Source organism: Heloderma suspectum, chromosome 2 (assembly GCF_057233095.1).
Source record: "Heloderma suspectum isolate Gila_16-S chromosome 2, 16-S_ref, whole genome shotgun sequence".
NCBI lineage: Eukaryota > Metazoa > Chordata > Lepidosauria > Squamata > Helodermatidae > Heloderma > Heloderma suspectum.
Window position 1 is genome coordinate 116,077,737 of NC_139459.1, and position 27,430 is coordinate 116,105,166.

Consider the following 27,430-nt stretch of genomic DNA (forward strand, 5'->3'; position numbering starts at 1 on the left):
TGGAAGAAAGATGGGGAGGGGGAAGACCAAAGGGGGGAGGAGAAAAACTTGGGAGACAGAAAGGAAAGTGTGGGGGACATACATTAACAAGGAAATGCAGAAGTGACAAATAGCTGGGTTGAAATAAGCAGCCAGGGTTGCAGGAGTCATACTGCACAATTTTATATAGCCGGCTAGTAGGATGTCGGGTGTGTGCCTTCTTACTACTGTACCAATATTTGCTGTTAAACGAAAGCTTGCCACTGAGAGAATGAGTCTTATTTGCATGGCAGGCTGTGTCAATGCTACAGAGGGTTGGTGTGCAGCTGCTACATGCTGTGTAGCCTCCGCACATGAGAAGGCTCTATTAAACACCGCTCTCCCGATATGTAATATGGGGTGTGAAAGCTTTTCCAAAGCCTGTACATGAGAAGAATGTCTGCTCAAGTGGCCCATAGATCTAAACTGAGGAGCTGGGAGCAGAGTTCGCAAAGCTTGGAAAGATTTCAGTGAAGGAATTGCTCGTGGAAAAGTGAAATTAGTAATGGTAGGAGCAGTAATTAATAACAGTGGTAATTAATAGTACAACGACTAGTAGTAAAAGTAGTAAGTAGTAGTAGTAATAATAATAGCTTGGAAGCATATCCAGTTGCCCACGGCTATATCTGCATTAGAGGCTTCTTTAGGGATTATCAAAAGTACACTATCATGTTTGCATATTTACTGTTTTGTTTGTTTGTATTTTTTGTTTTAATGTATCATACACCACTCGGAGAACTTGGGTTATTGGGCAATTTAAAAGTCCAGTGAATGCATACGTACATAGATAAATATCATTGGTTACCTCTTTGTGGTGGTCTTATATTTGTTACATGTGATTTCTAAACTAGGATTCAGTCCCATTATTGTACATATCTTGAATAAACAAGAAAAACATCTGGATGTAAAGAAGCAGCACCGCACACAAATGGTTTTCTGGGTTTCCACAATCTTTGTTCTAACTTAATTGCATTTTGTAACATCCTTTAAGAACAACAGTGAAATGCTGCTGAGGTATGTTATAAATGCAGGCATCATTTTGCAAGTTTTATCTCCTAATCTAGCATGTTCTTCTTTCCTGCAAGATTGGAATTATTGGCGGGACCGGTCTGGATGATCCTGACATATTAGAAGGTCGAACAGAAAAATACATTGATACGCCTTATGGAAAGGTGTGTATTAACTTGGTTGTTGTCATTGTTTGGATGCATATAGTGTGCTAGGGAGGCACTTATGAACAAGGGACAACATTCCCAAGAACTTCCTGCCCAGCAGGTTTTCTGGCATGGGTGTCTCAAACGCAACGTTGCACAACAACTTTTGAGGCTTGGTGGAGTTTCAAAAACAGTTTGCTGGAAGCATTGGTGGGGTGCGGTGAGGGGTCTGCTCTAGCCCAATATGTGATGTTTAGCGTCCGAATTTATTTGTGAACTCCTGGCGAGAACTCTAATTGCATGACAGCTGTTGATGGATATGATTTTAAGTCTTTGTGTACTTTAGCTTTCCTATTTGTGAGCTTGCACCTGGAAGATGCTTAATGTCCTTTCACGCTGTATGTATTTTGTCAATTTGATGCATTCGCAAAGTGTGTCCAGCCCTCATATGCCAGGGTTTCACAGTCCCTTTCCTGTTCACATAGTTAATGGGAACTTTTGGCAGGATCAGCACTGGACTCCTTCCTGCTGCTAGCTGATTACTACCAGGATACCTGCCTTTACCAGGATGCTTTGCACTTTGGATGAGCCCAACAATACCCAAAAAGAACCCCAAGCAGCAGCCATGTAGGCATGTCTCTGAACAGCCGTTACTCTTGGGCAGACTGCTTTTTTTAACTTGTTTGTGATTTTATGAAAGAATCCACAACATAGCCTTGCCATTTTCATTCCTGTGTCAAATGTGGGCTGTAATCCTAGGCACACTTACCTGGAAGCAAGCCCCATCAAACCTGGTGGGACTTACTTCTAAGTAAACATGCATCAGATCATGCTGCACAATGAGCCCATCTCTGAGAATGTTAAGACGCAGGCTTATCTTTTTCTTCTCTTATTTATGGTCTTGCATAAACGTTTTTGAATTTGTTGGTGTGTTGTTGTTTTTTTAACTCCAGCCATCAGATGCTCTGATTTTGGGAAAGATAAAAAATGTTGACTGTGTGCTTCTAGCCAGGTATGTGAAATCCTCAAACAGCATTTGAATTAGTCTTGTTTTAGAAAAGATGGTGTGTATGATACATTTGTCATAAATACATGAAACCAAACCTTCTAAAAATTCAAATTGAGGTTTGTATCGGGTATTTCGGAAGTTCCTCAGTTAGTAGGGTTATATGCTTGATTGCTTGATTGAGACTCTTAAGTTAGACTTTTTAATTCTCTTTTGAACTTCCAAGTTCTATGAGTTGTGTTGGGCACTGCTGCTTTCAGCCTTAACCTTACTTCACAAAGCCAATATGTGGATAAAAGGAACCAATAACAGAATAGAACCTTCCTTGACTGTGATGAATTTAGAGACCAAAATACCGACCGCCCCCCTTGCATGTATAGAACCTGATGAAAACTCCTGGCACATTAAAATCTCAGTGTTAAGGACTTCAGGATATGAGCCAAGAGAAATAGCCTCACCTGCCTTTCTCATGGCCTAGAGAAATAGCCTCACCTTATATGTGCTAAGCCCTCATAATTTCTGGCATACAAGGAAACAGCGTGTATAAGATAAGAAATCTGAAGACTCTGAAGCCTATTTATGTATTCCAGCTTGGCCTTGTTGACTTCCCTGGTCAACCTTGTAGTATCATCTTCCTAGTACACTTTAGATTGACTTCAGGGACTCTGGGCAAGGGAAAGCCCAGTCTAAATGTCTTTGTCTCTCTTGTATTTTAGCTTCACTTGTTCCCCGCCCCTTTTTCTCCATAGGCATGGGAGACATCATACAATTGTACCGACAAATATAAATTACCGCGCCAATATGTGGGCGCTGAAGGAAGAGGGTTGCACTCATCTATTAGTGACTACTGCCTGTGGTTCATTAAGGGAAGAGATTCAGCCTGGAGATGTTGTTATAATCGACCAGTTCATAGACAGGTAAGGGAGAGAACGGGGTCCACCATGGAGCTTGGTCTGACAATCACTGTATTAGATTTGGAACTAGTGGGAGGTCTTACTTCCCAGTTATTACTTGGATGTCATTCTGGGCAGAATCGAACGGGGTGCTTACATCCCCGCTGATTCTTTTTCACCCCGCTGATTCCCTTCTGCAGGCGGTTTGTTCTGCCAATTGCACTGCACAAGACGGACCCACCACTTACACAAGGGAGATTTAGCACTTCCTAAGGAAAGCCCTGAAACAAGCGGAAACACTCATTTCTGGAAGGAGGCAGGTCGGCATAGCTCCCCTATGTGAGCTCCACCAACCTGCCTCCTTCTAGAAATGAGCCTTCCACCCATTTTGGGCAGTCCATGATGTGCTGAATCACTGTTGTGCAAGCGGTGGGGGCCACTTGTGCAACAAAATCAGCAAGGCAGAAGAGAATCAGTGGGGTGGAAGTGCCCTGTTGGATTTTGCCCTCTGCTTTTAATTGTAAACGTTCACATCTGTAAGCCTGCATTAAGTGCTATTTTTTAATTGGGGTCCAGAAATGCGCTTGCCAGTGTTTGAGCACTTTAAAAAAAAAAAAAATTCTGATGAGATTCCCCTACCCTCCTGCTAAACTTGGAGACGGGTAGAGCATCTCCCAGCACTGGTTTTGGAAAAGCTCAGAAAGCAACAAGACTCCAAGAGTTTCCAAAGTCAGTGGGAGAACAGCACGATCCCCTGCCCTTCTCCCAAGCCTGAAAAAGAACACAAGAACATAAGCCATGCTGGATCAGACCAAGGGCCCGTCTAGTCCAGCATTCTGTTCACACAGGGGCCAACCAGCTGTTGACTGGGAACCCACAAGCAGGACATGAGTGCAGCAGCACCCTCCCGCCCATGTTCCCCAGGAACTGGTGTACACAGGCATACCGCCTCTGATACTGGAGGTAGCACATAGCCATCAGGACTAGTAGCCTTTTCCTCCAGGAATCTGTCCAACCCCCTTTAAAGCTTTCCAAATTGGTGGCCATCACTACATCCTGTGGTAGCGAATTCCATAGTTTTAACTATGCGCTGTGTGAAGAAATGTTTTCTTTCATCTGTCCTGAATCTCCCACCAATCAGCCTCAAGGGATGACACCAGGTTCTAGTATTATGTGAGAGGGAGAAAAAAGTTTCCCTATAAAAGGACAGTGGGTCTCTCTAACCTCACACTGACTCTGTTCAATCCACAACTGTTCATAGACTAAATTTATTTAGAATAATAAAAAGGGATGTGTATCTGTCCATCCGTCCCTCAGAGCCATAGTGCCAAGACCGTGAAACCTAGATACGTGAAATGTGGAACCCTAGGGGTGTGCACCTCAGAATTATTTTGGTTTTTAAATGCATTAATTAATTTGAATTAATTCAAATGTGTCCATCTGAAGCCTGCAGTAGCACTTCAGCCACTAGGGGCAGACTTCCCAAACCAGCACAACAGCCTTGCATTTCATACAGTGTGAAGCGAGGGAAGATTAGTAGGCGCAGAGACAGAGTTCCAACCCGTGAAAAGCTGGGTCTGTCTTCTGGTAAGAAATACAAGAGAGATTAGATTATACTCAAGGAAATAAAAAATAAATACCATAATAGACATCTTCAGACTTTTCAAAAGCCATGAAGCCATCTTAATAAATCTCTTTCGCACCCACACTCAGCTTTCTTTTGTCGAACACATAACTGGAATGCACCGGAAGGGAAGGTTTTCTCAGAAAATGCAATTTACTCAACGCAGCTGAGGTTGGAATGGCGTCTGAGTCACAGCGGAGGTTACATATTCTTATGAATGGATGACTATGCATTGCTACCAGCTGCTGATCTTTTCTTTCCTTTTTGCACAAAAATATTTTCCAGCTAGTAAGAGGAAGTAGAAAGAGAGAAAATGGGGAATAGAGCTCTCCTAACAAGCCAGAGACATGAGCCAAGAACAAACCCTTAGGAGAGCAGCAAGCCAGAAATCCAGGCTGAGGTATAATGCTACAAGCCATGGATGGAGGTTCCTGGGTTTGTTTAGCCACTCCCATGATTGGGAGGAGCCAGGTGGTAGAAATGGAGCAGCATGCAGTAGCATGCTTGCTTGTTTTCGGTAAGCCAGAATTTTCAGCAATTCTGGCCTACCGTGACTTCTGAACTGGCTCATGTTCTCTGCCCTGGCCCATCTAGAAGCCACATAGCAAATCAACATCTCTCAGCCCTTTGTCCCAAGGACCATCCTATCTATTATCCCATGTTTCATTTCTAAAAGTCTAGTAGTACAAGATCCATCTCTCCTCTTGCACTCATAGCACCCTCCTACATGTCTCTTCCTCACCTGCCATGGAGGCCCAATATGAAAGTGAGTCTGGCTGAAACCCATGTGGCTTTACATTTAAACCAGCCCCTCAAAAGCTCTACATCCAGTGTTAGCACACCAGTGCAGCACCTGCCCATGCCAAGGATTCTGGGTATGCTAACACTGCATGTGCTGGCAAGGTGCAGTCCTGTCCTACTTGCGGGCTTCCAACAGGACTCTCAAGGTGACCTGACAAAAGCAAACTGGGGGCTGTTAATCATCACAAATGCCATCAAAAACAGCCTTCCCATGGCAAATTATCTTATTCAACTCAGCACTATTTATCCCGTGTGTTTCTAGTGTCAGATTATAATTCTCCATGCTCCATGCTCACAGCTCCAACTGGGGCATGGAAGTGTGCAACATCATGGTTGAAATCCACATCGATAATTCTTATCCATTAGGCCAGATGATTTGCCCCGAGGAGCCCATCTTTAATGGTGTCCCTCCGGCAACCGTGACTCGTGTGCCAGCTCATGCTTTCTCTGAAAAAAGTCCTACAACTTTCAGCATTCCCCAGACTGTCTGTGGAATGCTGGGAGGTGTGTGTAGAGGGGTGTCTTTCTAAACATGCATAAGATTGCGCCCTAAAAAGCTGGTCTTGGGTTCCTAAGGAAGTGAGTAGGGGTTACACAGGAGGTTACTTTAACTATATTCTGCCCCTTTCTCCTCAGTATATTGGGTATACACCTTTAGAAACACAACACCTGTATTTTGCTTAGTGGATAGTATCATGGTGCATTTTTTAAGAGATGACACAGCCTATTACCTTCTTTTCCTGCCAAGGTGATGCGCAGATTGAAAATCACCCCCACTCCCCTTATTTAACTCTCAGCAACATCTCCTACTGGATTCATCATCTGCTGTGTGTTACCATTATTGTCTTTGTGCTTTCCCTGTTTAAGGCATCTTTTCAAAGCTTCTCACTGTGTGTCTCATTTTCTCCAAGTGGATGGGCTAACAGCTTCGTGGAAGGATCTGTGTATTATATCCTGATATGTCTAAATATTTGTTTCTAAGCCTTACAACAACCATGCTAATGTGGGTTATATACAAATGTGTATATCTACTTATTTGTGGATTATCATTGCTAAGGAGAAGCTGAGAAATTTTTATTTTCTTTTTCCTAACTTGGCAGGATGTGGATTTCTTTCTTTCTCTTGGCTGCTTTCCATCAGTGCTTGCTTTGGGACTGTAAAGTGCACCGTGATCTCTCTGTGTTCCATGACTTTGCCCAGGACAGGGGTCATTTTAGTTGTTTTTTACCCAAGCTACACTTCAAGGGACCCAAACCGTTTGTTCCTTGGCTTTTCGATGTTCACTGTGACAGTCTGCAAATTTTGACAGTGCAGTAATTCTTTGTGGACTTGCATTACTGGAAAGAGGCAAGCGGGTAACATTGGTACTGCGACCGTGTACACATGGTCACTTTTCTGCCAGTCCCTGGGTTGTATTCTGTAATCAGTTATTCTTTTTCTTCACAGGACAACCAAAAGGCATCTCACTTTTTATGACGGGAACCATTCCTGCCTTCCGGGAGTGTGCCACGTTTCTATGGCGGAACCTTTCTGTGCCAAAACTAGAAAAGTTAGTGGATCTTATCTTAATGGAGGCCATGCCAATGGGTCGATCCAAACAGCCTGTCCATGAGCAGAAAGGACTTGTGCATGTGTTGTCAGGGTGGGGAGACAGTGTTGTCATTTTCCTTCCCAGTGGTAGCCCTTCCTGCTACATCGAATGCTGCTATCTCCCCCGATCTTTCTGACTGGCTTTTTGGAGAAGGCATACATTTTTGGTGGGACAGGGAAGCCAGAGAATCGCCAGTGCATGGTCCAGTCAGTGCTGGGCCAATGTTTCTGTTTGTTTGAATTATCTCAGTTTCACCAGTTGAAGTAGGCCTCTCAGTGGAGATGTGGACAGTTGTTTCCAAAGAATGAGGGATGGCTGCCTCCCACATCATGCCTCCTGTGTGCAACGTGATGGATGCTAGAGAAAGTATAAATCAGGGGGGTGAATCTCGGGTGTGCGGACCAAATCTGGATCACCTGGGGTCTCAGTCTGGCCCACCTGAGGTTCCCTAGGTAGCCATGCCCCTTTCCTCCAAGCACCAGTTGTTTGGATTCCCAGCTTTTGCATAGTCCCTCCGCCCCCCATTCTAAATGGATGAAATGCCTCTCCTAAAGCTTAATGCTGGCAGTAAGGGCTTTAGGCTAAAATGTGCTGGTATTTTTGGTCCCTCCCCTTTTGCCCCCAGCCCTGCCCACCACTGGAATGCAGCCCCCGAGAGCTTCTCCAAAATGGAATTTGGCCCTTGGGCTGAAAGAGGTTCAACACCCTTGGTATAAACCACCTCCCTGTCCATCCCACACACTACCCTGCTAGGAAGGTGAATGTGCTATCCATTACTGTTGCATGTTGTTACAAACTGCCTCTGAGGTAGTCTCCCATTAGTCGCTTCACTTGGCCAAAGTTTTGGCAGTGAACAGGTTCATACCAGCATCTGCTCTCGAGTAAAACATGGACACACCAGTCCACTTCTAGATTCTCCACATACCCATGTATGATTCACCAGGGCTGCATCACAGGACTAACATGCAGGGAGTGTGAAGGAAGGCAGAGGGGAATGTGATCCAACTAAACCACTCTTGGTCTGCTGCCACCACCTTCCACTTAGCACCACACCTGGGAATGGAGGGAATTGTGCCCCTGGGCACAAGGAGTAGAGACCAAACCGGTTCTCCCAATTCCCCAAGCCCAGGACAAACAAAAGTCAGTAGCACCAATCACAAAAAACTACACTGGATTCAGCATTGATCTAGATGGAAATAGCAGCATGATTCTTTGAGGGAGATAGTTTATTTACAAGTGAGGGAAAGCAGTGTGGAAAGGGTACAATAACAAGTGAATTACAAAGCAAATCTCCAACACGTCAGCAGTTGGAAAGCCGCGTACAGACACAATAAAAACACACCAACTTGCTTACACTACTTACTGGTCGTGAGGGCCCTTAGTCATATTCTGCACCAAACCTGAAAACCTCCTCCTCGAGACAGGATGAGAACAAAGGACGTTGGGCAAAAATCCCTCCCCACGTCTATACTGTCTCCAGGCCCAACTCAGGTGCTCTCTCCTGTCCCCTCCAGAAAGGAGGGTCGAAGGGAGAGGTGGCATGATTCACACCAACCCAACTGTAAGCACTCCTCCCTCCCTTCAGACCTGAGTAGTTTATGACCCTGAGGCCAGAGATAACTTGCCTGGAGACAGCAGAGCGATATACTTCTGAGACAGAGCAGACCTGTCCTCCCCTCAGGTGTTGCAAGGTCTCTGTGCCAGCGTCCTGCCTTTTTGGGCCTCTTACCAGCAATCTCTAACCCACACAATAAAAAATGAATATCCCAACAAAATAAAAGAACATGGAGTCACTCTGGTTCTTTACAGTGAACCCTTGACAACAAGGAACACAAGGGAAGATTCAGGTGTGACGTGTCCCTTTGCTAGTAGGAGTAAGAGGTCCTGTTAACAAAAGATGCCTGTGTCTCACCTGTGTATGTGAGCCGATCGCAGCTCCCCGTTGCATGTTCCTAGAAGTTTAAGGACAAACTTCTGCACTTCCAGCTTGACATGTTGACTTAGCAGTGCACCTTAGCTGCTGTGTAGGGTGTAAAGGAAGCGGCTCATGATAACTGTAATGATGCTATTTTATATGGTAGTTTTGCTGTAGCTTCAGCCATATTTAAAAATAATTTTGTCTGCTGTTTGGGATTGTGCTTTAGTATTCATAAAATGCCATTACCATAACACACAGCCTGCCACCTCTGCTCTCAACCTTCCAATATTAATTTTTAGAGTCTACCTGTACTTTTTTTCAGTCACCAGTAAAACATCTTATTTTGTATCTTAAGACACACTTCCCAGGATAATGGTTTTAAAACCATGGCTCAGACAATGATTTTAAAATACTTGAGGAATTTATAGTTGAGTAATCTGTGAAATGGCAAATGTTGAAGGTGTAACTCATGTCCTATCTAATTTTATTTTTTAAATTCTACATCTCTGTGTTTGGCATTGCTTGTACTCAAGCTGTGCTTTTATAGCTTTGTTTTGTCATTGTGTCATGTTCCCCTTGTTCCAGTCCCAAATGGAGATATATAAATGGGTGCCACTCTACCTGTATGGTGAGTGTGATGTTAGTTCACGTAACGGGGTTGGGGGGGGGTTGGGGCTGAGTGACCTCCCAGAATGATTAGCCAGTATATCACTTCTGCTTTCTCTGTGTCTTCAGGTTCTGATGGATGTTGCAAAGAAGCTTGGGATCAAGTGCCACTCAAAGGGGACCATGATCACAATTGAAGGGCCACGTTTTAGTTCTCGGGCAGAAAGCCTAATGTTTCGCAGTTGGGGGGGTGATGTTATCAATATGACAACAGTCCCTGAAGTGGTTCTTGCAAAGGAAGCTGGCATATGTTATGCAAGTATTGCTATGGCAACAGACTATGACTGCTGGAAAGAACATGAAGAAACGGTGAGTAAAAAGCTCCTGTTTTCCTTTGGTTTTTGTTGCTGTTTGACCCTTTAGACAAGGGCTCCCCAGCATTTTTGGACCTGTAGGCACATTTGGGAATTTGAGAAACTGCTGTGGATACCACCATGAAATGGCTCTCATGGAGGAGTTGGCTAGTCACATACTGGCAGCCGTAGGGGCCTGGCTAGTCAAAAGAGGTGTTAGGGAAGAAAGAGCAAGGCTAGAGGCAGGGAAGGAGGGAGAAAGAGCAAGGCAAATTTATTATTTATTTATTTATTTATTATTGCATTTATATCCCGCCTTTTTTCCTCTTGCAAGGAACTCAAGGCGGCTTACATTATGAGCAAGGCCAGGAGGGGGGAGAAACAGTGCAGTAAAGAGATGGGTAGGAGAGAAGCACTGAAGCTAGAGGCTGGGACTGGAGAGAAACAGCAAAATAAAGGGATGAGTGGGAGAAAAGGAGCAAGGCTAGGAGCCAGGTAGGGAAAGAAAGAAGAAGACTAGGGATGGGGAAAGGAGAGAAATAGTGAGGAAAGGGGTTGGGAACCCCTGCTTTAGACTGTGTCTGCTGACTGTATGGACATATGTACAGTTTCCAAAAGCATTCACAGTTCTTTGTCAGATAGAGAAACAGCTGTTAGACACAACAAGAAAAGTGCCTTGAATAGTGCTGCCTGACAGATTCCCTCATAGATATCCTAATAGCAACCCGTTCTCCAAGTGTGAATCCTTATGTAGTTGAAACAGCACCATCTATGCACAAGAGGGAGATAACTGCAGGCTTAGGGGAACCCCAAGGTTTGCAGACGTACAAAAAAAATTAGTTTGTTTCCTTGCCTTGTTTACTGCTTGTTCTTTGGCTCTCCTGCCCCCTCTTCTCTATTACTATTCCTTCCCTTCCCATTTTTCAACTCTTCATCTATATTCTTACAAAAAAAAAAGAAAACCCCACCCTTTTCTGTTAGGCCTTAGGTAGATAGTTAGTGTTAGTATTATTTCCCTTCCCTCCACCCATTAGCTTGTGTTGGTGTTTTTTCTTTCCTTCTGTATCTGCTTTTGTTTTGTGTGTGTGTGTGTGCATGCGTGCGTGCTGTGTTATTGCAGCATGCACATTACCATGCACAAGCAAACAGTGTGTGGCCAAAGCATTACATGCTGCTGTTGTTGTTTATTCGGTCAGTCGCTTCCGACTCTTCGTGACTTCATGGACCAGCCCACGCCAGAGCTTCCTGTTGGCCGTCGCCACCCCCAGCTCCCCCAAGGTCGAGCCCGTCACCTCCAGAATATCATCCATCCACCTTACCCTTGGTCGGCCCCTCTCCTTTGGCCTTCCACTTTCCCTAGCATCAGCATCTTCTCCAGGGTATCCTGTCTTCTCATGATGTGGCCAAAGTACTTCAGTTTTGCCTTTAATATCATTCCCTCAAGTGAGCAGTCTGGCTTTATTTCCTGGAGTATGGACTGGTTTGATCTTCTGGCAGTCCAAGGCACTCTCAGAATTTTCCTCCAGCACCACAGTTCAAAAGCATTTATCTTCCTTCGCTCAGCCTTCCTTATGGTCCAGCTCTCGCAGCCATAGGTTACTACGGGGAATACCATTGCTTGAACTATGTGGACCTTTGTTGTCAGTGTGATGTCTCTGCTCTTCACTATTTTATCAAGATTTGTCATTGCTCTCCTCCCAAGAAGTAAACTTCTGATTTCCTGGCTGCAGTCAGCGCCTGCAGTAATCTTTGCGCCTAGAAAGACAAAGTCTGTCACTGCCTCCACGTTTTCTCCCTCTATTTGCCAGTTATCAATCAAGCTGGTTGCCATAATCTTGGGGTTTTTTAGGTTGAACCGCAACCCAGCTTTTGCACTTTCTTCATTCACCTTCGTCATGAGGTTCCTCAGCTCCTCCTCGCTTTCAGCCATCAAAGTGGTATCATCTGCATATCTGAGATTGTTAATGTTTCTTCCAGCGATTTTAACTCCAGCCTTGACTTCATCAAGCCCAGCACGTTGCATGATGTGTTCTGCGTACGGATTGAATAGGTAGGGTGAGAGTATACAACCCTGCCTTACTCCTTTCCCAATCTTAAACCAGTCCGTTGTTCCGTGGTCTGTTCTTACTGTTGCTACTTGGTCGTTATACAGATTCCTCAGGAGGCAGACAAGATGACTTGGTATCCCCATACCACCAAGAACTTGCCACAGTTTGTGATGATCCACACAGTCAAAGGCTTTAGAATAGTCAATAAAACAGAAATAGATGTTTTTCTGAAACTCCCTGGGTTTCTCCACTATCCAGCGGATATTGGCAATTTGGTCTGTAGTTCCTCTGCCTTTTCTAAACCCAGCTTGTACATCTGGCAATTCTCGTTCCATGAATTGCTGGAGTCCACCTTGCAAGATCTTGAGCATTACCTTACTGGCATGTGAAATAAGTGCCACTGTTTGATAGTTTGAACATTCTTTGATGCTTCCCTTTTTTAGTATGGGGATATAGGTTGATCTTTTCCAATCTGTTGGCCATTCTTGTGTTTTCCAAATTTGCTGGCATATGGCATGCATCACCTTGAAAGCATCATCTTGCAAGATTTTAAACAGTTCAGCTGGGATACCATCATCTCCTGCTACCTTGTTATTAGCAATGCTGCTTAAGGCCCATTCCACCTCACTCTTCAGGATGTCTGGCTCTAGCTCACTGACCACACCGTCAAATCTATCCCCGATATTATTATCCTTCCTATACAGATCTTCTGTATATTCTTGCCACCTTTTCCTGATCTCTTCTGCTTCTGTTAGGTCCTTGCCATCTTTGTTTTTGATCATACCCATTTTTGCCTGGAATTTACCTCCGATGTTTCTAATTTTCTAGAAGAGGTCTCTTGTCCTTCCTATTCTATTACCTTCTTCCGCTTCCGCGTATTGCTTGTTTCAAAATAATTCCTTATCTGTTCTGGCTAACCTCTGGAATTTTGCATTTAATTGGGCATATCTCCCCCTATCACTGTTGCCTTTTGCTTTCCTTCTTTCTTGGGCTGCTTCCAGTGTCTCAGCAGACAGCCGTCTTGCTTTCTTGGTTTTCTTTTTCTTTGGGACGTTTTTTGTTGCCGCCTCCTGAACAATGTTGCAAACTTCTGTCCATAGTTCTTCCGGGACCCTATCTACTAAATCTAGTCCCTTAAATCTATTCTTCACCTCCTCTGCATATTCATGAGGAATATCAGTGAGCTTATATCTAACTGATCTGTGGGTCTTTCCTATTCTCTTTAGTCTGATTCTAAATCAATACATACACAGCAGTACATACATATAAAGCAGTACATACACAGTCCAATATATACTGTGGGGCAAAGCGCCACACAGAATACACATACTTTTCTTCCCTTAATGAGAAGAGCCTCAGGTCATCCAGTGAAGCTGAATAGTGGCAGTTTCAGGACAGACAAAAGGAAAGTACTAGGGAAAGGGGTTATTTTGCACTTCCAAAAAACCCTACACCAGAAATTAGGGATAGTGACCTCCTAGTTGTCACCTTAAACACCTTCTGATCTCTAATTCTCTCATTCTCTGTGTGGCTTGACAGGTTTTTTTAACTTTTTTTTTAGCTCTGGGGGAAAGGGAACTTTATGCACGACTAGAACAAAAGCCACTGGACCTAACTGTCTGATTTTGTCAGGTTCAGTCAACTCCATAGGGGCTGCCATGTCCCTAAATTCCATGCACTTATGTGGCAGCACAAAAAATTATAGCTCTTTGCTTTGACAGATTTTCTTGAAAAAGCTAATTTTACCTGTGGCTAGCAGAAAAGCCACTGGACCTAACTGTCTGATTTTGTCAGGTTCAGTCAACTCCATAGGGGCTGCCACATCCCTAACTTCCATGCACTTATGTGGAAGCACAAAAAATTATAGCCCTTTGCTTTGACAGATTTTCTTGAAACAAGCAAATTTTACCTGTGGCTAGCATAAAAACCACTGGACATAAATGTCTGAAATTTGGCAGGTTCAGTCACCTCCATAGGAGCTACCAGGCCTCCAGATTTCATGTATGTATCATAAAAACTAAAAAAAGTTATGGCCATTTCTGTTTTCCAGTGCAAGTCAATGGGAAAATGTAAAATCCGAATGATTTAGATTTCCAAATCTTATTTCAGATCCAGAGTCCAAAGCAGGTCGGACTGGGTCCAGATTGGTCTGAAGCAGATCGGGGTTGAATCTGAAGCTCCCAATTGGCCTCCAAAGCAGGTTGGGGGGACCATGCACAGCCCTAATTAAAAACTAATTATATGCTGCCAAATGCCTGAGTGAACAGGACAGTTTTAACCTGGCACCGAAAATAAAACAATGTTGGCGCCAGGCGGGCCTTGGCAGGGAGATCATTTCAGAATTGGAGGGCCACCACTGAGAAGCCCCTCTCCCTAGTTGCCGTCCTCCAAGCCTCCTTCAGAGGAGGTACCTGGAGCAAGGCCTTAGATGCTGAATGTAGTGTATGGGTCAGTTTATAGGTCAAAACCAGCACCTTGAATCGGGCTCGGAAGCATACAGGCAGCCTGTGCAAGCGGGCCAAAATGGCTTCGGACCTTCCCCTTTCCACCGTTCACCCTCCATCAGAGGGCAAGCGGCACAAAGGGGAATATCTTCGTTATCACCCTCAGAGATCAGCCGGGGATTCCCCTACACCACTCGGCCGGGGCTTGCAGGAGCTGGCTCCTATAAGCCCCAGCCAAGTCCCTTCTTATGCTGCCCGTGCCCTTATCAGGATGCAAGAGGTGCAGGAAGGAGTAGCCCCACTTGGCCGGGCTGGGGAGGGAGTTCAGCGAGGGCCTCTTAATGCTGTCTGGCCTGCCAGCTTGGTTTGGGGGGTGGGGTGGGGTGGGGGGTTATCTGGCTATCAGCCCCAAAGTGGTTGCCCTCCCCTGGAATACATATAATAATGTATTTTAAACATCCCAAAGCACTGAGGGCAGAACCTCAGGCACGGGGTCCCATTCCAGTGCTCCAGGTTTCCTCTGAAAGGTGCTTCCCCTTCCCCTATCCCCAGTCAGTGATCATGGGTAATTTCACAGCTTTTGTACAGTTTTCCCTCTCCTAAAGCTTAGTTACTGGCAGTACACTAAAATATGCTGTTGTATGTGCTGTTTTGCTCCGCCCCTTTGCCCCCACCCACCAGCGGAATGCAGCGCTAGAGAACTTTCGTTGAAATGGATCTCAGGCTGAAAGAGGTTTTTAATTCAGTAATTTAGTCACTAGAGAAGTGCTTGTTGGCCCAATGCTATTCAGCTACTAGGCCAGATGTGAAAGTCCAAGATCCAATTATAGCACGTGTCCATGGGTATAATTTGTGCAGATGGCTTGGAGGAGTTCATAGAAATGTAAAAATAAACTACAGTGAGTCATATCACAGGAACGAAATTCATCATATTGCAAGCAGTTGTACAGTGATATTAATCTTGCCATAGCTCAGGCTTGGATAAAATAAAGCATCCTCCTAAAAGAGAAAGTCATTATTCAGGACACAGCAGCTGACTACCGCCTCTGAAGACTATGATGCATTCAAAGTGCGCTAGGCCAAAAATTGGAATGATCCTGAAACAAATGAACCACGCTTAGCACCTTCTGAGGTTTGCCTCTAAAAAAAAGTAAATCTACTATCAGTAAAGGACTGGCGGTATAGAGTACAAAAACATTACCCCAGTGGTAAAATTAACCAACTGTGAATGGATGTGAGAGGGGAAACAGGTAGGCAATAAGTTTACTGGAAAGTGGGCTTCATTTTTGAGCTTCTGTCATGAGGGCAATGTATATTTAGTTATAATTCAAATGCTGTGAAAAGAAGAAATTACATTAAAAAAACGCACAAGCAAGGAAAGTGAAATAGAAAGAGGTACATACGGAAGTTTATTTATGACATTTCTCTACCGTCCAATAGCCAAAGCACTCTGGGCGGTTCACAACGTCTCCTGATTGCTGCTGCCAGTCGGTGACTGGGTTCACACAACTTGCTAACCCATCCTCAGTGGCTGAGTGTTGGTTGTTGTTGAACTGTGGGTTGTTTGTTGAACCGCGGCCTAGCGTGTTGTCTGAACCCAGCACATTTTCCACAAGGTGGCTTGTTAACGAGGCAGTATGGGTTATTTTTCTCAAACAAGCCACCTTGAGAACCCATAGTTTGTTGTTGGGATGATGGGTGGTTAACAAGCCACACTACATGGTTAACAAGCCACCCTGCGGAAAATGTCTTGGGTTCAGACAACACGCTAATCTACGGTTCAACAACAACCCACACTCAACCACTGAGTGTAGGTTAGTGTGTTGTGTAAACAGCCCCAGTGTCTCTTAAGCAAAATCCTATTAAAATGAAAATATGTTTTCAGGCTTCTGCAAATAATTCACCCAGTGACTTCTTCCTACCACCCTCAGTACATCTGTAAACCATTGCATAGCTCAAAATAACATTTCCATTCATTTGCTTGCATTAGGATGAGAATTTCCTGAAGGAATTATGAATGGCTCTCTTAAGGAACGAAGGAAAAGAGGAATCAAATTTAGGAAGGAAGAAATCGGAAATGTTGGTTTAACCCTGCTAAGCTCAAGAGACCACTGGATTCTGCAGATTCTAGAGCAGCCACGATGGATTTAGTTGGATGTCCATTGTGGAAAAGAAAAACAAATCATATGGGCTGCTGACACAACATGCTAACCCACACTCAGTGGTTGAGTGTGGGTTGTTTTAAACCATGGGATGTTTGTTGAACTGTGGGTTAGCGTGTTGTCTAAACACAGCCAGGGTAGCTTGTTAACCATGCAGTGTGGCTTACTTTATCGAACAAGCTACCTTGAGAACCTATGGTTTGTTATTGGGTTGTTCAGGGTGGTTAAGAAGCCACACTGCATGGTTAACATGCACCCTGGCTGTTTTCAGACAACATGATAACCCACCCTGAGGAAAACATGCTGCATTTAGACAATACGCGAACCCATGATTCAACAAACAACTACAGTTCAAAACAACTGAGTGTGGGTTAGTGTGTTGTGTGAACAGCCCCTTATTCTCAGCATGGCTTATTGAAATGTGCGCACAAGCCCATTGTAGAACAGAGTAGGGGACCATATCCGTTTACTCCAATAAATTTTTCTACAAGTTGCTGTGAGTAGATGGAGGAATTGGGCCCAATTTATTTTTGCTGCATATTCAATAAGTGGAAACTGGATAGTCTAGAAGGTATCTGTGCTGCACTTTGAGCCCAAATTTGCTTTGTAAGTTTCCCCATTAAAGTCATGTCCCAGCATTTCAACATCCCACTGCATAAGGATGATTCTTGCTCAGGCTTCCATTTCAATGCCAAGGCTCTGCATTCAGACAACAGAACCCACAGTTCACCAAACAATCCACTGTTCAAAACAACCCACACTCGGCCACTGAGGGTGGGCTAGCATGTTCTGTAAACAGCTCCATAGAGCTGGAGGGGGTCTTGTAGGCTATCTAGTCAAACGCCCTGCTCGATTCAGGGAAATGTGTCAAGCTCTTGATGTAGCAAGGAAGGGTAAAACGTAGACTGGGGTTGCAGAAGAGCTAAAGAGGTCATTGCTTTAAAGTGCTCCATAGCTAGCTGCTTGGGGAGTTAATAATTAAGCCTTCCTTGGAGGCTTAAAAGCAGGAATCTCCTGGGGTGAGATAAGACACAGGTGGGGAAAGGAAGACTTAGTATGGCAGAAGGAAAACCTAAACTGGGAACAACCATACTACAGCGCAACTATAAGCCCCGGAGATGTTGTGGAGTCTTCTCTCTGCTGCTTGAAGAAATCTGTATTCATGTAGGCCAGGGGAGGGCAACTGCAACTCCCATCATTCCTCAAAATTAGCTATGCTAGCCAGAGCTGATGGAAGGCATAGGCCAAAACATCTGGAGGGCCACAAGTTGCCCACCCCTTGTGTAAGTTAATAAAAAATATAGGAGGCCTTAAGTATCTGGAGAAATTATGAACCATCACTTGGGTTAAATGTTGCATTTGACAGATGCATGATGCAATAGCAGGTGATAGAGGAGATCAATAAGGTGAGGAGTGGGATCCTTAAATATATTCCCAGTCTGCTGGTGTTTGACTTCAGCATTATGTAGCAACTTTGATTCTATGTGCTGGATTTGTTCCATGTGTCGATTTATTTATTTATTTATTGTGGGGGAAGTAAATAGGCACTAAAGATGCTGCAGATGTTCAAAATGTGTCTATAGTTGATGATCCTAAAATAGGAATCTTTAACTGTATGTAATATCTGTAACTGTAAGGTTAATTTTTTTTCTTCAGTAATTTTACTATTGAAGTATTGGAAGCCAGTAATATTGTTTTGAGTAATGCTATTAATTTTTAAATAAATATGAAGAAAAAAACGTTTCTCAAAGTTCTGGAGTTCAAACGCCAAATGTTTTAAGGCTTGCCTTTCCCAACAAGTGTGCTATTTTCTCAGTTGAAGCGCTATATGCCCTTCATTCCTCTGAGGTCAGTGATTGTAGAATAACTCTGTTGTAACGGAGAGATAATATATCTGTGTTTCCTCATAAAGGTCATTTGAGAGTATTGTGAAGCTTGGTCCAGAATGGGTGATCAAACTCCTCTTTTCTGTAGGAAAGAGATTTAAGAATAACTCCATACTTGCCCAGTTTTGCAGTTCAGCTGATTCATCACAGAAAATAGCTGTGGCAGTGGAAACTGTGAGATAATGTGAAATACATGCCCAAAGGCATCTGATGAATGTCTTACTTGATACCAGTTTCATTGTTGAAGAAATTATCAATGTAGAGGGAGGGTCTTTAAAAAAAATTCTATCTGGGCATAGGCATTTGTCAGATTTGCAGACAGGAAGGCAAATATGCATATTTGAGCATATCCTGAATTGTACATGTTTGTTTGTTTGTTTGTTTGTTTATTTATTTATAACAGTTCTATCCCGCCCTATATCATTAAGATCTCAGGGCAGCATACAGATAAAATCAATATAAACAGTATAGAACAATAAATAATTTAAACACCTAAAAATATATTAAACTATTAAACAAGCTAAAACCAGTTAAACTCTAAAACAATAAAACAGGTAAAACAATGTGCTAGGGAATGCATTGAGCCCTCAAAGCCTTTGATAAAAAGCCACGTTTTTACTTGGCGCTGAAACAAGACCAGTGTCTGCACCAATCGGGCCTCCAAGGGGAGTGCATTCCACAACCGGCGTGCCACAGCAGAGAAGGCCCTCTCCCATGTCCCACCATAGTGTATGTCTCGTACTGGTGGGACACAGACGAGGGCCCCTCCAACAGGTCTCAGTTCTGGGGCAGGCATATACAGGGAGAAGCGCTCCCTCAGGTCCCAAGCCACTTAGGACATTAAATGTTATCACCAAAACCTTGAATTCCGACCAGAAGCATATTGGTAGCCAGTGCAATTCCTTTAAAACTGGTGTTTTAAAATTTTTATGAGGTGTTGCGGTCAGCAGTCTAGCTGCTGCATTTTGCACTAGCTGCAACTTCCGAGTCGTCTTCAAGGGCAGCCCCACGTAAAGTTCATTTCAGTAGTCTAATCGGGAAGTTACTAGCGCATGTACTACAGTGGCTAGGTTATCCCTGTCCACAAAAGGCTGTAGCTGGTGGATCAGCCAAAGCTGGCCCCAATTACCCTGGGCCACGGAGTCCACCTTGGGCTGCAGTGGCAGGGATGGATCTAGGAGTACTCCCAAGCTACACACCTGCTCCTTCGGGGGGAATGCAGTCCCGTCCAGGACAGGTCGCTTACCCAGTTCCTGGACTTGGGAACCACCAATCCACAGAGCTTCCGTCTTCTCAGGATTTAGCTTCAGTTTATTGGCCCTCATCCAGCCTATTATAGCCTCCAGGTACTGTTCCACCATCTTCACCGCCTCAGCCAACTCCAGTGACAAGGAGAAATAGAGCTGAGTATCATCAGCATACTGGTGACACCCCACCCCAAAACTCCTAATGACCTCTCCCAACGGCTTCGTATAGATGTTGAACAGCATGGGGGATAGAATAGAACTCTGTGGCACTCCACAGCTTAAAAGCCATGGGGTAGAACAGGAATCCCCCAATACCACTCTCTGGAATCGGCCCTGCAGGTAGGAGCGGAACCACTGTAGCACAGTGCCCCCGACTCCCATCTTGCAGAGCTGATCCAGTAAGACACCGTGATCAATGGTGTCAAAAGCCGCTGAGAGATCCAGGAAGATCAACAGGTAGCACTCCCCCTGTCTTTCACCCAGAGTAGGTCGTCATTCAGAGCAACCAAGGCTGTTTCAATGCTGTACCCTGGCCTGAAACCAGACTGAAATGGGTCCAGATAATCAGTTTCCTCCAAGAACGTCTGAAGCTGCCCAGCCACCACATGCTCAAGCACCTTGCCCAAAAAGGGGGCATTGGCAGTGGGGCGATAGTTCTCACACGCCTCTGGGTCCAGGGGGGCCTCTTCAGGAGAGGGCACACTACAGCCTCTTTCAAGGCAGCAGGACCCCCCCCCCCCAATTGCGAAGCATTTACCGCTTCCTGGACCCACCCAGCCAATCCACCCCTGCTAGATTGTATAAGCCAAGATGGGCAAAGGTCAAGCTTACATGTGGTGGGCTGGACTGATCCAAGCATCTTGTCCACATCATCAGGCTGTAACAACTGAAACTGATCCCAGGAAACACAACCAGGCGAAACGCTGGACACCTCCCCAGAATCTGCGATAACTGTGGCGTCAAGTTCTGAGCGAATACAAGCGACTTTCTCCTCGAAGTGCCTAGCAGATGTATCACGGCAGATAACCGAGGGTTCCTGTCCCAGTTTCCCTGAGCCTGAGCAAGATCTCAACAGGCCCTTCACCACTCGGAGCAATTCTGCTGGGTGACATTTTGAGGATGAAATAAAAAATGTATAGTAAGATTTTTTTGCCATCCTCACTGCCGCATAATAGGCACAACGAAGAGTCTTTGCCAATCGTCGATCACGCTCGCTCCAAGACCTGCGCCACCTGCACCCTAGCTGTCATCCATCCTGTTTCATTGCCCGTAGATCTTCTGTAAATCAAGGTGAATTACGAGCTCCACAGCACCGGAGTGGGCGCTTGGGAGTGATTGTATTGATGGCCCTTCCCATCTCACCATTCCATAGTGAGACCAGAGCCTCAACCGAAGCACCAGACCTATCAGCCGGAAAGTCCCCCGAGCATTCCGGAATCCATCGGATTCCATAAGTCTCCAGGGGCGTAATTCTTCTGCCTCCACAGCTTCTTCCACCCACTGTTCCACTGAGCAGTCCTTTGTAGAGGGCTTCCCTGCCTCCCAGCCATCCCACCTTCTGCCCGATTTGGGCTTTCTCCATTTCCGAAGGGGAGAATGGGGGGGCACTGGGGAAAGGAGCGAGCTTTCATAAAGGGGAAGTGCTTCTTAAAAGGGCAATATCTTGAACATTCCTGAAAAGGGCAATGCCATTGCTGGAAGCGGGGTGGTGGTGGTGATTTGGGTTGATTTCTGGATAGCTGTCAATTTGGGCTGGAGGCTGGGAACAAATGCATTGAAACCACAGGATTTAGGATGGTTAAAGTTTTGTGTGGGAAGGGCATATCAGGGTGGGGGGAATGGTGCACATGCATGCATGAGTGTGTGTATGAGAGAAGGGGGAAGTGTGGGTGTGGCCCTGCTTGCTTTGGACTCTGCTGGCATGCGTTCCCTGACATGCTTCACGGTTTTCATTGGAACTATGGCAAAGGGAGAAAAGGTTCCTCCACTTGCCGTAGTCCCCATCCTGCTTAGGTCTCCCCACGGAGGCCATTTTGTGTTAGACATCAGTCATATGAAATGCAGTTATGCATTTAATGCATCGTGCAGCTTTGCCCCTTAGAGGGAGGCTGATGTGGATGCTTGATGAATATTTATCCTACGGTTCTAGAAGTCACTGATTACTGATTAGTGATAAAGAATGCTTCTTTGCATCTCTCCAGAGAACGTTTGCCTGATCGCTTGTGTTTAAATGTTAATTATATAGTATGTGACAGTACAACATGTCTACTTAGACGTAGGGATGCTGGAGAAATTCGAGACAGACTAAAATGAGCTCAGATTTCTAAGAATCCAACCTGCAGAATTTGCTGCGGAGCGGCCCCCTCAGGCCTCATGGAGTCTGTGGACTTTCAGATGATTTTTTTACCTTCCCGAAATTTACGCATGTACATTTGTAGGAAAATACATAATTTTCTGCTGAGGAAATGGGGGACAATACACTAAATATTACATACTAGGGTAAATTATGTAAATACTTACGTAAGTACTTATGTAAATACTTACATAATTATTTGCGCATTTTTCCGCACGACAACAAAAAAATTCGCATCCATCTGTGGGCGGACAATGGAACAAAAGGCACCTGACAATCCACAAAACACAGACGGAGCAGCTTTTACACAGTCTGTACATCCCTACTTAGAAGTCAGCCTCACTGAACTCAGTGGGATTTACTGTCAGGTAAGTGTGTATAGGATTGCATCCTGAGTGTCCCTGTTAGTCCAAGAAAAACTGTTTTAAAATCAGAACTATCATTATGAAATTTGAGAGTCTGTTGATTGCATTGTTGTATTTTCAGGTTTCAGTGGATAAGGTGTTAAAGACGTTGAAAGAAAATGCTAATAAAGCAACTAGTTTACTGCTTACTGCTATACCTCAGATTGGGTCCATGGATTGGGGAGAAACCCTGCAGATCATGAAAGTAATGTGATATTTTTATTTTACCTCATTTCATATATTTGTACTCTAGTGCTTCAAAAAGTATTTTCAAGGCTGCTGAAGATAAAACGTGTGCAAGATTATACTCAATAAGAACAGCAAGATAAAAACAAAACTAAAAACCATGCAGCATCAAAATAAAGCTCTCTCGCTAAAACTCCCACGCTAAAAGCAGCAGAATTTCAAGGCAACAATGATAACAGAAAACGCTGAGTTAAAACGTCTGGGTAAATCGAACACTCTTTACCTGGTACCTGGAACTCATGAGCAGGCATGACATTCACAGGCCAAGGGTGCTACCGCAAATAAGGCCCTGCTCTTCTTTTCTGTAGTAATACCTACAGCAGGAGAGGGAACCTCACTAGATGATTGTTGAGCATGGGAAGAGGCGCAAGGGCAGGCAGTCCTTGAGATTACTCTGGTCTCAAGCCACATAGGCTTACAGGTTAACATCAGCCGCTTGAATGGCTTCTGGAAATGCACAGGAAGCCAGTGTAACTTTTAAAACTGGTGAGAAGTATTCCATGCACCCTGTGCCCATTTGTTTATGCATGTGTCTAAAGAACCTTTATTTGTGGTATGTTTGCATGTGCAACTTAGAATAGCGCAAGGCAAGGATGGGGGACCTTTGGCCCTCCAGATGTTGTTGGACTGCAACTCCCAATGTGCCTCACCATTGCTTATGGTGACTAGCAGTGATGGAAGTTGCAATCCAACAACTTCTGGAGGGTTGCATATTTCCTATCCCTGGTATAAAGCATGCAAAGACAGAGAACCCCAAAGGGGCATGTTTCTAAACATCCTCACAAGTAAGTTGGTCAAGTATGTAAATCTTAAATTGCCCTTTTTCTACAAAAAAATAGAGGATGGAAAGTGTGATGAATATTAAGACTCCCCTTCTCTCTCTCTCTCTCTCTCTCTCTCTCTTTCTCTCTCACATACACACACACACACACGGAATGGGAGGAAATTCTTCTGATCCAGATCCCAACACATGAACCTGATTCACATGATCAAACAGTCCACTGTGTTATGGTTAAGCCACAGTGGGCTGCAGCATGTGTTGGTGGCCATTTTGAATATTCAGCGCTTGACTGTGGCTTATCATGTCATGCAAACCCTCACATAACCCATGGTCTCTTGTTGGGTTATGCGAGAGGTTGTTTAACCCTCGCATAACCCATGGTCCCCGGGTTCACACAATACAACAAGCCACAGCTAGATGTTGAATACTGAAAATGGCCGCCAGCACGCACTGCAGCCCACCATGGCTTAAATAAACCATGGTGGGCTATTCAATCATGCAAACTGGCCCACAGTCTCCTCTAAAGAGAAAATATTTTTGCCTTCAGTGGATCTCTTTCCTTTAGTCATTTGTTTTATTGTGTTAGCTAAAGGTCATAGCAATACAGATGCAAAGCACAAACACCAGTATGTAGAAAACAAAATCTAAGGCCCAAATCCTTAGGAGCTGAGACTCTTCTACTGAAATGAATTAATGGTCTTAAGTAAGGCTGCAATCATATCTGTTCAGGAAAAAAGATAGTTGGTAATAAATGCCATCTTCGTGATCAGGACTATATATTCCTTTTAGTAATTTAGTAATCTTTCAGTAATTTATAGTTCCAATCAACTTCTCATTTACTTGGGGTTGGAGGAGGGGGGTAAAATGTAGAGGGAGGTTAGCTGTACATAATTTACAATACTTTGTAAAGCTTGTAAAAGTTTTTAAAGGATTACTTGTCAACATAGTGTGTCCTCTGTGTACTGAATTTTGTGTTTCAGAATACTGTGCAGTTGTCCGTTATACTACCAAAACACTAAAAGCATGGCAAGATACCCAAGACAAACCAGAAGTTGGATCTTTTGAGAATGTGATAATACCCTGAAAGAAGACGGTTAAAACACGTAACATCTTTCATTCTTGTCTGCTAATATAAGTCTTGTTTTGGCATACAGTCTTATAGACATTAAGGAATGGAACATTACCACCTGGCTGGGAATTACTCAATTGTGAAAACTGACATTCTGCAGGATAGGAATTGCATAGCAAATACATACTAATCATGCTTTATTGACATGAGGAGAGAAAAATAAGATACCAAGGGCTACAATTCTGGTTCAAGTATTAGCTCATCACTCATCCTAAAGATGTCAAGGCAACAGCAATCCACTTTTAACTACTCCAAAGGGCGGGGACGGGGGGGCACCACAGAAAGCCAAAAGCCAGAAATTTGTATATCTGTTGCATTGATAGGTCTTTCAGTGCCAGTTTTTTTGAAGTGGAAAGAAACAGTTGTTGAAATAAATGGTGTTACCTTTGGTAGTGAACATTATTTCTATATTTCCTTTTACATAAAAATATTCACTTTTTTATTACAAAATCTGTTGCCTTCTAAGACAGGATTGTTTGTTTGTTTGTTTGTTTAAAAATCTGGAATGCCTTCCTAGTTAAGATTCTTGAAACTCCAACACTACATTTGATTTTAGATATTTGGCCAAAGGTTGGCTGCTAGGAAGGTCTTCATATGAAAAAAAAACATCCTCTCATTATGAGTAAGTTAAGGCTGTTTTCCTTTGTGCCTTCACTGTTAGTTTTTTGAGTTTAACGAGTTGCTCTTTTTATTAATTTTGGATTATTATTTTTTGTGCTTTTTACAATATCTTTTGATGTTTTATGCACAATATGGATTTGATTTCATTGTATGTATTTTTAATGGTTGTATAATCTGCTTTGAGGGTTTTTTTGTGGGGGAAAGTGGTATATACGTTCTTAAAATAATAAATAAATAATTTGGAGAACATCAAGGATGCAATCATATTTCCCTACATAAACACACATGCTGATGGGCAGGGCATGGAGCAACTCCATTAGAACTTAAGAAGAGCCCTGCTGGATCAGACCAAGGGTCCATCTAGTCCAGCATTCTGTTCACACAGTGGCCATTAGAAACTCTAGTATAGGCCTCTCTCCTACCAGCAGCATGCTGCCTTTGAGGCTGCCAGAGCTTCCTACATATGCTTCAAGGACCACATGTTCACTTCAACTAGATGTCCTTTAGTGCCTTATACCAGCCTTCCCCAACCTGGTGCCCTCCGAATGTGTGGGGCTGCAAGTCCCATCATTCCCATCCAGAATGTTTACTGGAAGTGATGGGAATTGCAATCCCTTACATCTGGAGTATGCCATGTTGGGGAAAGCTGCCTTATATCAATTCAGCAACCATCTCCAATGCACTGGTTACTCCCAGCAAAAGCAGCGGAACTCTGCGCTGGTGGGAGGCTGTTTCCGAATGTTTCGCTGTGAGGCACTAAATGGCTTCTGGAAATGAATGATTAGACCTAGGGATGTATGAGAGTTTAGTTTCTATTCACAAATTATGCAAATATATCCTGTTTGCAGATGTGAGCACGAGTGTGCTTTTTCAAGAAATGTTTGCAAATTCCTGAATTTGCACTTGTGGTCAAAAAATGCGTATTTTTTAAGAATGCACTCTTTGAAATGCACATTTTAAAAAAATGCATTTCCACGCTTCGGTCAATATGGGGGATAGTGTGCACTTTTGAAAAACATGCACAGAAATGCATCCTTTCTCCCATGTGAAAGACCCGACAACCAGGTTTAAAAAATTGGAGCAAGTTGAAATAAGATTCAAAGTGATTTTTGGAGAATGTAGTCATGCTTGAAAATTGTGGCTTCTCCCATCCCTAGTCAGACCATGACTGAGCATACACAAGAAGTAATGGCAGTCAGCCACTGGTGGCATTTGTGGGAGAGGGTGAGGGCTAAGCTGGCCTCTGGAACCATCTGGGTTACACAGGTACAATATTGCCCTCTGCTGACAGAACCCCACCAAACCACTCAAGCCTCATTCTGATGTCCTGTGTTGCGAACACCAAGAGTAGTTCCGATAATGATCTGCTATTTCTTCAAAGACTGCGTCTTGGGTTCACTCTTACTCTTTAGAACACTATCGATGAATGTATGCAATATATGCACAAATATATCCATGCGGTTTATTTCTCTACTGTGTATGTTCAATGCCCACATGGGTCTTTTAAAGAAAAGGCCATGCCACTGCTTCATTCAAATAAAAACCAAATGTAACCTCTTGCGTGTCCCGCTTGTTTGAAACATAGGGTGCATTGAGACCTACATATTCTCTAGGTCACTCTGGGAAGCAGAGAAGCTATTTGGTGAAATTCAAACTGAACTGTTTTTAATGTTGGTCAGCTCAGAGTTGGATAAAATTAAGGAAATTGACACACCCCACGTGCCCCCAAATAAAGCAGGCAGTGGTTACTTTCAGTTTCAGGGAACAGATATGTTACTGAAAAACCAAATTAAATACTGGCAATACTGTTGGGTTGCAAACGTTTTGGTTGTTGTTTTAACACACCCATTTCCTACTGATAGAGCTTTAAGAATGCAACATGGTCTATCCTAGGCCCAGAAAACATTCTTCGGTTTACATATATTGAGGAGTTATTGCTGCTTTGGCATGGCTCTGATTTCTGGGGAGTTTTTCTTTCATTTATTTATTTGGGAGGGGGCATTGGGTGGGGAAGTTTTTTTTTTCTGTTGAGGGCTGCGTTCCCGTGGGGGTGGGGGTAATCTATTGGGTGCTCAATGCCAGTGATGGGCAAGGCTGCAGGAAAACCCTAATTACAAAAGTCCTTGCAAGCGATCAGTTGAGACC

The 27,430-nt window shown here is 43.9% G+C and overlaps 1 protein-coding gene across 6 annotated transcripts in view; it reads left to right on the forward strand.

The window, feature by feature from the left end:
• The window catches only part of MTAP (methylthioadenosine phosphorylase), a 40,549-nt gene extending 13,707 nt beyond the window's left edge, over window positions 1–26,842 (forward strand). For 2 of the 6 annotated variants that reach the window (XM_084834588.1, XM_084834589.1), the window contains 7 exons: window positions 1,104–1,190; window positions 2,126–2,184; window positions 2,928–3,095; window positions 6,943–7,045; window positions 9,741–9,980; window positions 22,591–22,713; window positions 24,516–26,842. In XM_084834588.1, the coding sequence (XP_084690714.1) occupies window positions 1,104–1,190; window positions 2,126–2,184; window positions 2,928–3,095; window positions 6,943–7,045; window positions 9,741–9,980; window positions 22,591–22,713; window positions 24,516–24,554 (819 nt within the window). In that variant the 3' untranslated portion in view covers window positions 24,555–26,842. Of the gene's footprint in view, window positions 1–1,103; window positions 1,191–2,125; window positions 2,185–2,927; window positions 3,096–6,942; window positions 7,046–9,740; window positions 9,981–14,121; window positions 14,213–16,446; window positions 18,365–22,370; window positions 22,473–22,590; window positions 22,714–24,515 lie in introns of those variants that run through there. The other 4 variants (XM_084834587.1, XM_084834590.1, XM_084834591.1 and 1 more) reach the window with 4 other exon arrangements.
• Window positions 26,843–27,430: the final 588 nt, after the last annotated feature.